The 12,674-nt window shown below is 35.3% G+C and overlaps 1 protein-coding gene across 1 annotated transcript in view; it reads right to left on the bottom strand.

Annotated features, from left to right (window-relative positions):
• Nucleotides 1-322: 322 nt before the first annotated feature.
• The window catches only part of LOC107874465 (glutamyl-tRNA reductase 1, chloroplastic-like), a 47,388-nt gene continuing 35,036 nt past the window's right edge, over nucleotides 323-12,674 (bottom strand). Inside the window, 3 exon segments of the mRNA XM_047404219.1 lie at nucleotides 323-492; nucleotides 549-1,025; nucleotides 1,027-1,163. Of these exon segments, the coding sequence (XP_047260175.1) occupies nucleotides 339-492; nucleotides 549-1,025; nucleotides 1,027-1,163 (768 nt within the window). The 3' untranslated portion in view covers nucleotides 323-338.

Here is a 12,674-nt window from a genome sequence, read left to right as displayed (position 1 = left end):
TTCAATCGGCTTAATCATAGAATTATTTCGCTTTATATTTCTAATACTTTTTCTAGTAAAACAAATAAAAGGACGAGACAATTGGAAAAGGGAAGAAAGTAGAAACAAAAGAAAGTAACAGGCAGAAAGAAGTAGAGATACTAATGAACTTAATATATGAATACTCCTCTGGATTGAACAAATGTCTATATACTCTTTTGGAACAAATAAGTATTACAAATACAATTGCAACTATGACAAATTTTTCAGCAATCTGAGGGAATCCCAAGTGTAATGTACGCTACGTATGTCCTAAAAAAGAATTTCATCATGTCTTGGGTAATTTGATATGGTTAAAATTAGCAAAATGCTAGGAAACACAGATCTGAAATGATGATCCTCTTTATTAGCTTCACAACCTCTTTAAGATCATCCATATTGTAAACATATGCACTTTCAAGTTCTGAGACACTAGGCTCCACATTCTGAGGAACATAAATATCAATATATAGCCTCTGGCCCCTATCTTCAGAGTTCACAGAAGGGGAACATAAATATCAATATATAGCCTCTGGCCCCTATCTTCAGAGTTCACAGAAGGGAGAGCATGAATACTATCCTTTATGAATAAAGGAGCTTCCGAAACAATGCTGGTGAATATTACATCAGCCTGAGCAGCGCATGCTAAAATTTCTGAGAAAGGTTTATATATTATATTAGTATCTGTCAACTCCTCACGGATGGCAACAACTCTTTCCTCTGCCCTATTAACGATAACCATATTTTTACACCTTTTAGCAACCAAATTCATGATCATAAGTTTTCCCATCTTGCCAGCTCCAACAACTAATATGCAGGCCGTACAAGAAGAATGCTCTAAAAGTTTCTGCAGAGCAAGCTCCACTGGTGTTGAACTGGCTGATACTGATCCGCTGGAGATATTGGTCTCAGTTCTAACCCTCTTACCATCTGTGATTGCATGCTTAAATAGGTCATCTATTTTCCTACAAAATTCAGGGACCCCCTATCTATTCTTAATAACCTGCGACCTGTGCAAGAATTTGACCTTCTCCTAGTATTAGGGAATCTAGTCCAGCAACTACTTCAAATAGATTTTGTGTGGCATCTTGATTGCATAGTAAATATCGGTGTTGGAAGAGCTCTGTAATTGGAACTCTACTAAACTGCCAAACAAAGATATTTAGATCAAAAAAAGTTGATATATAAATGACAACAAAAGGTAAACAGTGTAGCTTAGGATTGTATTTTTTTGAAATATGTGCTTAGGTAGTTAGACCATTGCAAAGACATTTTTGAGCAAGGGAATTAAAGCATAGTAAGCTAAATGCAATTCCTTCCGAAAAGCAATATATATAAATCTACAATAAGACAGTACAATAAATACAAAAACTGTAAGAACATATACAATAGCTACAAGATAATATAAAATGTACCTTCAAGCTTAAAAACATGTATCTCTCATTTTCTTATTTCAATGAAACTAATAAAACATTAAATACATTAAAATGCATACTCATCTAACCATGGATACAAGATAGTAAAATATGTATCAAGAAGAACTAAAAAGTATATTTTTTAATATGTCTTTCAATAAAACTAAAACAACACTAGATACATATCAATGCATTAACAGTAACTCAAAAATACAAGTTAACAAAGTATGTATCTATAAACTAATATACTTGTATCTTTTGTTATGTTAATTTCAATAACACATAAAAAATACAAGATACATATAAAATCGTAAATAATAAACCAGATAGACAATAACTTTTAAAACATATCATGCAAGTGAAAAAATGTATCTCGGCCTAATATTCAATAGATCTGAACATGAAAATACCTTAGGAAGCTCATCTCTGGAAATAACATCAATAACTCTTCTTCTCTTGGCGGGAGCTTTACTTGCAAAACTATTGGATCCTCTTTTCTTAGACCCATGAATTTCTTTTTTCTTATCCTTCTTAACATGATTTTGCCATGATTTTTTCATTGTGTGTGGATTATTTCTATGCTTGGATCTATTTTCATCAAAATTAACAGATTCGTAGTCAAATCTACCAGGAATGAATTTTACAACTTCTTCATATTCTTTGATAGTTTCTAATTAAAAAAAATCCAAGACTAAAAGATGGTGCTGAATCTCTATTCATAATGTTAATTCAAAATAATGTAGCCTAAAAAACAATAATCAAAGAAATTTCAAAACCAAAACACTAAAAAATCACATTGTAAATCCAAGTGCAAAATTATCTTTATGAAAAAATAAAGCATAAAATAAGAATAGAAGAAATTGAAGTTGATTTTAGGGGAGAAGTTTACCTTAATTCAAAGGTTTGAATTAGAGAGAGAAATTGGATAGGAACTGCTACTAAAATTAAGGCGTACAAAGAGGAGAAAATGGGTTAATATCTGGTAAAGTAACAGCTTCAGAAAAGGAGGTGTAAACTTGTATCTCAACTTTACCAAAAAGTTATAAATGTTGAGATTTAAGTAATATTTTAGACGTGGGGGGGGGGGGGGGTGGTTTAGTAGATTAGAAACTTAAGTTGTTCATTTACGAAATTTTTTCAAATAACATCTCTAAAGGCCCAATATCATGTTTAGGAGCTTAAATAACATGTGTGATTCAAATCTAAGGAAGAATTCCTTCAAATTTGGTATTAATTTCTTGATTTCTAGACCCCAAAAAAAACACTATGTCCTTGTGGCTCAATTTTGGCCACAAATGTAATGGACTTACTCAAATTTCTTGAGGGTTAGTGCTCCATTATGATGTTTGAATAATGGGTTGGTCTCGAAAATTTATTTTTCAAAGGTGGGACCCACTTGGGGGTTTGGTGTCATTTTGGACCTATGGCATAATGGTGCCATATGGGTGTTGTTTTTCTTGTAATGATTCTTATATTATGTTTTTGATATCTTGGCTCCTGGAAGAAGAAGCTTCAAGAAAAGGAAAGGCAAAGCTTGTTAGTTCGTTAGCAAATGGACTAGAGGTAAGTTAGGCATACTTGTAGATAGATTGAGCTTGATTTTAGTATAAACATTGATATCTTGTGAGATTGGGTGGGGTCTTAGATTATAAATGGATGATTGATAATACTTGGGATTAATTGATTCTTGTAGGCTATTAAACTTATAAAATGTGATGCTTGACCTTTAGCCTTGGACCTTGGGTAGTTCTACTTATAGTCTCATGAATAGTATGAGATACTCTAGTTGCTCTATAGTTGAGAATGATGTTGTTGGATTTCCTTAAGATTATGTTAACCTAGATATGACTAGTTATGGAATGGCCTTAGTGTTGGGATGACTTAGAAAGAATACTTGAAGAGGATTTTCCCTTATAGACCTAATAATGACTTATAAGCCCTTATGGTCTGATTTAGATAACCTAGCCTAATTTCGAAAAGAAGTTATCTTTGTAGAACTGAACTTTAGCATTACTGGGACTTGGTGTGGGATTTGACACACCTTAAGCTTAAAAGATGAAATTCCCCAGTTTCCTAGATATTTCACAAATATCTAAACCATGTTATTGAGATTATAATGGTTAAACTCGGATATTAGTTTATGCATGTGGTCGATGGTTTGATAATATGTATACTTCATTGATAATCTTGTTGTCATGATATGGATAACCTTTGAAAGTCTAACGAATTAAACTTATGGTTATGCTATTGCTTGACTTATCGATTAGTTCACCAAGTGAACCTCTAATTATGTTACCACTCTTTCTATGAACAAAGTATAATGATTAAGCTAATGCTTATGCGAACGATTTCCATTTTTGGGTTAGTATTGAAAAATGTGGGAATAAAAGAGGCTACTAGCAAGCATGCACTTGACTTATAATTGACTTGCTAACAAACATGATAACCTTGGAGAAGAGGTAATTCTATATATCATTTAGATATTCACGCTCATGCCTCAACTTATATCATGTAGTGATGACTAATTGTAAAGTATGATTATATGTGTTTCTTTGCATCACTTATACTCTATTATTATGGCTTGTACATGTTCATTTATTTGACTACATATGTATGTGAATGTTGGTTGTCTTGGGGGATGCGCCAATGATATGATGATGCCCAGTGAATTCGGAGGATATGTTGATATTATGATGATGCCTGATTAATTCGAAAGAGGTAATGATGTTTGATAATACCCGATGAATCCAGAGGATATAATGATGTTATGATGATTCCTTGTGAATCCAAAGGATATGTTTATGTTATGATGATGTTCGATTATTCCGGAAGAGGTAATGATGTTATGATGTTACCCGGTGAATCCAGAGGATATAATGATGTTATGATGATGCCCGGTGAATCTAGATTATATGTTGATGTTGTGGTGATGTCCGGTTAATTCGTAAAAGGTAACAATATTATGATGATACCATGTATGGTGAGTATATATGAATACATGGGCATATGTGGGGTTATGCCCTGTGTGGCTAAACCCATTTTTGTACTTAGGACATGATGCCTTCCTTGGTAGATTTTTAATCATTCTTCATCACTAATCACTAGTTAAGAGGTGTGGCCCGTATTAATTATAATTAGTAACTAGAAGTGGATCATGCTGAGTATTGGGTTAAGGCTAATTGATATGTGTACTCTTGTATAGAACCAAGGGCACACCTAGTAAATCTACTTGACTTCGATAAATAGTCATGTTATGGAATTTCTCCTAATATATTGGCTTATTTTATGATGAATAGTTAAGTTGACACCAAGCATGTTATGTCGTGGTGGCTTAATTAATGACTTGTATAATGGGTACGGTAACTAGAAAATGGCCTTGAGATAGGTGAATATATAATAGTGTTGGTAACTTGTAGATTTTCCTTATTTGATGACTAGTAAACTATAAGACTTGTAAATTAGTGTTTCATGGATATGGAGATTAGGTAATATGGACTAGACTTGGAGTTCATCAATGAAATAGAGAATAAGTAACTATATAACTATGATATGGTGATGTCAGTTTTGTTGTGCTAAATTGCAATAATGATAATGATTGTATACCTCGGTAAGCGCCCATGGCGAAAATGTGCAACCCGCAGCTTTGGTGAGTTACTTGTGTAGTTGTGCCTTGATATATTTATGGATTGATCTTTTGGTATACTCTCCGGTGGTATAGGATGCCATGGTGAGTTCTTTGTTGTGTCCTTTTGCGTGTACTTTCCAGTGGTATGGGACGTCGTGGTAAGTTCTTATGCTTTATATTATAATGATTGTTGGTGTTGATTATGGTAAATACATGGTTGTTAATGTATATATGTGGCTTTACGCTTTCGAAATGATTACTCATTCATATGATGATTATGTTATATATCGATATGATACGATATGCTATTGCCCTAGTAGATAGTTATTTTATACAGTGGTATCGAAGAAGATTCAGGTTCAATCCTAATCATGGTCTTTAAGTTATTGTCTTACTTTATATCTTCCTTATATTATAATTTAGCTCAGTCAGCCGATGATGCCTACTGAGTACCCTTGTTTTGGTACTCATACTACACTTCTATACCTTTTAAGTGCAGATCTAAGTTCTAGTTGCCTCTGTTGATTCGAGATCGTGCCGTGTTAATCATCAGAAGATAGGGTGAGCTGTTAGGGTTTGAGTTGCCCTTTTTCCCCTCTATCCTTATTCTGTCTTTTTTATTTGAGAAGAATGTATGAGATTATTTAAGACTAAGTTTTTTAGACTTCAAGTTGTAATTTTTGTTGTCGAATTTAGAGTTGCTCTTGTTCTTATACTCTCACATCATGGGATTGGTGTTCAGATGTCAGTTGTTTATTTTGTGGAATATTGTTGTTGTACTGTGTTCCTATATAGGGTCCGTGTTGGACGTTTCTACCAAGGTAACCTATTGCGTTAGCTCCGTGTTACGGTATTGGCTTACCTACTAGTGGGTTATGGTAGGTGCCATCATGACTCAGAAATTGGGTCGTGACAGAAATAAATCATGGAGCAGTAACATAATCGTGAATCCAATAACAAGGCACATAATAATCATATCAATTCATCAAAGCATATAATCCCCAATGGGTATGAAAACCCCAATACACATAATAAGAGATAAAGGTGGGAAATAAAAGCACACCAGTCGTGGCGACATCAGCAATCACATGCCTGATGGGCATAGGAAAAAAAAATCTGAATCGGTCCAACTCGAACCGACCAATTGAATCATCAATTGAGGTACCCCACGTACTGTCTCTAACTAGAGATGCCACAACATCACGAGGCTAATCTGAATGAGATGAATAAGAGAAACTCCCATGTTAAATACACTCTCTAGACTAGTAGTTGATATCTCCATAGTCATAGCAATTCCTGAAGCATCAACATGGCAGGGATACAAACTGAGCTCAAATGGCTGGACAACTAATGCTGAGAAAAATCATTAGAATTATGTCCATCCTTCTGCAATCATAGCCTATCTCAGGAACTCTAGGATGGGGAGGGAAAACATGCTAACTCTAGATGATCATCTATCTAATACCTGGGTCTTTCTCTGAACCAATGTCTCATCACGACACAACCAAAACAAGATCCTAAAATACTTTCAGATACTGTCCCTCATAATCCAGAATGGTCGCCATGGTCCAAAGAACCATACCATGCTCCACAAGTCTGATGGGGACTTTACCAACTATGATCATCACAACTACTCTGAGAACTAATCATAAAATGGAATACTGTCTCCCTAGAGATGATGGGCTGCAGCTGAAGCTAAAATCTACCAGAAGAATTCTCATTCTCAAATAAAATACCAATAACAATAAACTGATGGCATGTTTCTTGCTGCTATTTCCATTAGTCCCAAAACTTGTGCTCTCTATGGTCCTGTCATAATCAACACTCCGAGCGAAGGAAGATTCGACTTATATCAAGTACGCTGATACTAAACAAAGTGACAATACTAACCCACTAACACATTCATGCACCAAAGTTCGACTCAAAATGATATGTCATCGGGAGATGCCTGGACCACATGAGAGATCCAATATCGTACTCAAAACTAGTAAAGAACACTAATGAACAACATTAGACAAAAATCTGGTATGAGAAATACTCGATGAATCAGACATCATCCATGGCTGAGAGGGATATACAACATGACTGAAACTCCTAATGTTGAACCTCAAAGGCTGAAGTAGTCACAAGCTCAACTTGAGCCTAAGATGGACCAAATCCTTTTTGGTTGCCACTGAAGATCTTCAATATCCATCTCTAACTCTCTAATCGGAGGCCGTGCTGAAACTCTAGATGCGCGAGTTAAAGACTCGCCCGTATCTGTCGACAATGTTGCATCATCCTTCGGGGATAGAATAGAGTCAAAGAATGTACCCGACATTTATAGGAATGTAGACACACAATAAGGAATCAAGAATAGAATTTCCTAGAATGAAACTGTAGTCCCTCGAAGATAGGTTTTAGACATCTCCACACCAATCCATAGGACTCTACTAACACATACCTCTTGTACTAACACACCAATGAAACCTAGGCTCAGATACCAATTTGTCATGACTCGATTATCAGATCATGATGGCGCCTACTATAACCCACCAGTAGGCAAGCCAACCCATAGTCCAGAACGGCTAGTAACGGACTACTCAACAATATAAAGAAAGAATATGAAATAAATAACATAAAGATTAATACATAATAGAATACCAAAACCTGGTGGTATTAGTACAAGAGCTTTTAGATATAATAAGAGTAAAAAAGTGATCTATCAAGAGAATTACACTGATACAACTTATCTCTGGATTCAATATAGAGACAAGTCTAATACAAAGAGAGATATGAGTAATACTCCGAACGTTAGTAGTTCACTCTGAGTCTCTGTACCATATTGCTCCGCATGATGCACAATCAACGACGATAACCCGTACTATGATCTGCAGGATGCAAAAGTATAGTATGAATACCAAACGAATGGTACTCAGTAGAAAACTGCCAATTGAGCTTCAAAGATAGAGCAGATATATACAACATATAAATAGAATAGAAACTACATCAATGTTTCAAGAGCTTATATAACAAGTCAATGAGAATAATAAAGGACAACTATACTATTCATGTCCAAGAGTCTAACATAACAAGAATAAGGAAGTATCAAGGTGAACTATCCTATTCCAGCAACATTCATCAGATGTCAATACTATTCTATATATCCGAGGCCAATATACGAATGAAGAGTGAAAGAAAGATATATAGCAATATTCAAGGTCAAGAAACAAATATACAATAGGAACAATTGAATAAAGGGATATACGGTAGTGCCATATCTTCATAAGGGAGCTAAAATGATTTTAAAGAACTAAAAATGGGTTCAAAGAAATCTAGTTGGTTACCCAAAGAAGGCTCGAGTTCAGATATTCGTAGCCCGAAATAGTGTTTTGCCGATACGAGTTTATTATGTCCCAAAAAGGGACTGTACACTAGCGATGGCCTTATGGCGTAGTATAAAATAGAGACTCCAATCCTTGCAGCAAACTTGGATTTGGGGGTTGGCCACCGAGTCATGGGCAGACCGATATAGCCCGTCGGTACTAGACTTGTTGGGTGTGCCATCTAGCTCAGAAGTAAGACAATGAGTTGAGACATGATTTCTCAAAGATGTTTAAAGTTCATTAAATTATACCCATGTATTTTCAATTAATTTATGTCGACATGCTTTTATGAAATGCTCTCACCTATGTTGTATTAAAATATATTTTGCTTTTGGATTTTTCTACGTACCAGTACCTCTGTGTATTGACCCCCTATATTTCAGGTTATGTGGTATAGTCCCATGGTCCATCACATCAATAGAACGCTTGGGATTTGAAAAAATTGGTGAGCCAACCATATTTCAGAAAGCATTTATTTATATCTTGAGTCTTTAATATACGGTCCAGCTGGGGGCTTTGTCCTGGCCTAGATAGTTAGAATTCAATAGAGGCTTCGTAAATGGTAGTTGAAGTGTTGTATCTTCATATCTTGTTGACACATTTCAGATTATAAGTTTCCAATGAACACTGTCTTGTCTTCTGCACTTTGATTTATGTATGGATTTTTCTTATGATGGTATACTAAGGGGTCTCTCGGGCCCTCGAGGTTTGGGATGCCCATCAGGGCCTAGGCCTCAGTTTTGGTCATGACACTGCTAAGAGCATGAACAACATCATTAGCTTTACTTGGATGGTAGTATAACTCATGTCATAATATTTAAGAAATTCAAGCACTGCCTTTGCATGAGATTCAATTATTTCTTCGTAAACACATACTACAAACTCATATGATATGAGTAAATAACCATGTGCACCCTAAACAAATAGTGCCACAAATTTTTCAAAGAAAAAACCACAGCCACCAACTCTAGGTCATGAGTTGGTTAATTCCTCTCATAAATCTTAAGCTGCCCAAAAGTATAAGACACCACTTTTCTGAGTTGCATCAAAACTCAACACTGTCCTACATGGGATATGTCACAATAGACAATGAATCCCTCAATACCTTTTGGTAGTATCAAAATTAGAGGAGAAGTCAACTTATTATTCAACTTTTCGAAACTACGCTCATAAGAATCAAACATAGAAACTTTACATTTTTCTGAGTTAACATGTAAACGGAGCAACAATAGATGAAAAACTCTCTACAAACCTTCTATAATAGCTTGCCATGCCCAAAAAGGTCCTAATGTCAATTGGAGTTATGGGTCTCGGCCACTTCTTAACTACCTCAATATTTTTTGGATCCACCTTGATCCCTTCAGTGGATAAACATGCAACATAAAAGTCACGACACTTAACCAAAATTCGCACTTAGAAAATTTTGCATACAACTTCTGATCCTTTAAGGTCTGAAACACAATTCGGATGTGATTTATATGATCCAACTAAATTTTAGAGTAGACCAAGATATCATCAATGAAGACTATAACGAACATATCTAAAAATTATTTGAACACCCGATTTATAAGGTCCATGAAGGCAGCCGGAGCATTAGTCAACCCAAACGAGATTATCAAGAACTCATAGTGACAAAAATGGGTTCTAAAAGAAGTCTTGTAAATATCAGTATCTTAATCTGATGATAACCCGAACAGAGATCTATTTTAGAAAAACACTTAGCGTACTGAAGATGATCAAAGAAGTCATCAATCCTAGGAAGAGGGTAATTATTTTTCACTATGAACTTATTCAACTGACGATAATCTGTATACATCTGAAGAGACCCATCTTTCTTCTGCACAAAAAGCACAGGAGCACCTCAAGGAGAAATATTACGGCAAACAATACCCTTATCAAGGAGATCCTTTAATTTATCCTTTAGTTCCTTTAACTCTACTGGATCCATCCTATAAGAAGGAATGGAAATAGTACAAGTATCCGGTAGGATATCAATCCCAAAATTTATTTTCCTGTCGGGAGGAATCCTAGGAAGATCATCAAAAAAAATTTTGGGAAACTCATTAACCACAGGGAGAAAAAACCTGTAGTGAAGAACATTAGGAGTTGGAATCCTTCCATTCAATTATCTGTTCATTAGGGAAATGAAAATTGACCTTTTGGGTCCTACAATCTAGAGAAGCATAGCACGAATAAAGTCAATCCATTCCCAAGATCACATTAAAATCCACCATATCAAGCTATGTTAAATCTACCAATGTCTCCCTATGATAGATGGACACAACACAACACCTATAGATATTTCTAGAAAAATAGACCCCCCACTGGGGTAAAAATAGAAAAGGAGTCAAAAATACTTTCTGGATTAAAACCAAAGAGAACAATTACATAAGGTGTCACATAATATAGGAGGATAAATGAAGCAATAAACATCAAGGGAGGAAATCTGCAACATACCACTGACAATATTCAAGGATGCCTCAGAATACTGACGAGTAGAGAGTGCATAAAGGCAATTTCAACCAGTTCCAATCCCCGAAGTGGCACCCATAGCTTTAAGAGCTGATGAAGTGGCGATTGGGAACTTATTAGCTCCTATGCCAACCCTAACTGAAGGATAATTCCATCGCAACTAGACAAACTAACCATAATTAAAGCACAAATTCCACTGTCCTTTACAATATCCATGATAGAGCTACCCAAAAAACTGAATAAGAGGGTAAGATAGTGTTGGCAGAGCTTCACTCATCTAAGATTGGGCATTGTGTGCCTTGGACTGTTGCTAGACTAAAAATGCCAATCACCTAAAGTCTTAAGATAAGGAGCAGTAACTGACTAATAAGAATGTCCCTAATTTTTCTTCTTGAATATTGCCTACCATATCTGTTATTGTTCTAATGTTTTTCACTCTGATATGTTTATATAGATTTCTTACTATAGCTTTCCTAGATTTTTACCCATTTCATCTTCTCCCTTTTTACCTACTGCATATAAACCACTAACCTAGATATGTCTATGTCATTATTCAGCATAGAAACCTTACACTATAAAACCAAGTCATAAGATTGACTCGAAGCAAACTTCCTCAGCATGTACCTCATCCTAGACACAAGATCAAGAGGATAACAGGACAATTGGGTGAACTTTGATGCATACTTCTTAACACTAATCTCACCCTACTTCAGGTTTACAAATACATTAACTTTGGATTTCCTCGATTCCTGACGAAAGAAATGATCAAGAAAAGCACCCGAGAACTCTTCCCACATAACTGGATCAACATCTTCACCCCTCAACCCTTCCTACTCTCTATTTAACTGGCAAGACACTTGTAACACCCCGTGTTATCCTCGACTTAATACCTTACTTTGTAGAATGCTTAAGGGTATGTTAGCGAAAAAATTCCCTAAGAATAAAAAAGGACTTAGCTATTTAAGCTTGTGTGATTTTTAAATTGAATTTTCCAACCTAGAGGTATGAATTTTTGAGTTGATTCATGCTCGGGGAAGTGAAGGGGATGTCTTAGAGAATTTTTAGAATTTTCAGGCATCGTTAGAGGGATGTTTGGAATTTGAAAATATTATCCCGACGTAAAGTCGACACGCCGCATCGAGTATCGCATCAGTAAAGTAGTGAACCTATGTGATGTCAACGTGTTACATCGATGATAGCATCGATGAAATAGTTGACTGATGAAATTTTGATGTGTCGCATCGAGTAATACTTCGAGTGCCAGTTCATATTTTTTTTCATGTTAGGAGGGGTATTTTAGTCTATTTTTCTCAGTCATAACACAATTTTTAATGCAAGGAGAGCATAATTCATCAAAAACTTCCCTTATCCTCTCAATATCAAAACCCTAATCCATTCACAAGAGATCAAAGTTCGTTCTCAAGGTCAAGAACTCCAAAGACTCAATTAAGATTCGAGTTTTTCTCTCTCTACTTAACAAATAAGGTACGTGGGGTTGTCCTAAATCTCATGGGCATGATCTTGATATGAATTTAAATAATATTTATTTTAATTATTTTATTATATATGCATTCATAGTGGGGTCTCATTTCTAGCACAAAAAGCATGTATTGTGAAATGGTTTTGAAAAGAATACTGAAAGTTCACGGGGTTGTTTCATATATATCTTAATTATTGAAATTGTGGACATATGATTTTAATTGAAAAAGGGTTACGAACATGAGTTATGAATTCTTCATTCCACATGATGATATTTATGTACTCTATATTATACTAGTG

Source organism: Capsicum annuum, unplaced genomic scaffold, assembly GCF_002878395.1.
Source record: "Capsicum annuum cultivar UCD-10X-F1 unplaced genomic scaffold, UCD10Xv1.1 ctg5377, whole genome shotgun sequence".
NCBI lineage: Eukaryota > Viridiplantae > Streptophyta > Magnoliopsida > Solanales > Solanaceae > Capsicum > Capsicum annuum.
This window is presented reverse-complemented; position numbering and strand designations above follow the sequence as displayed.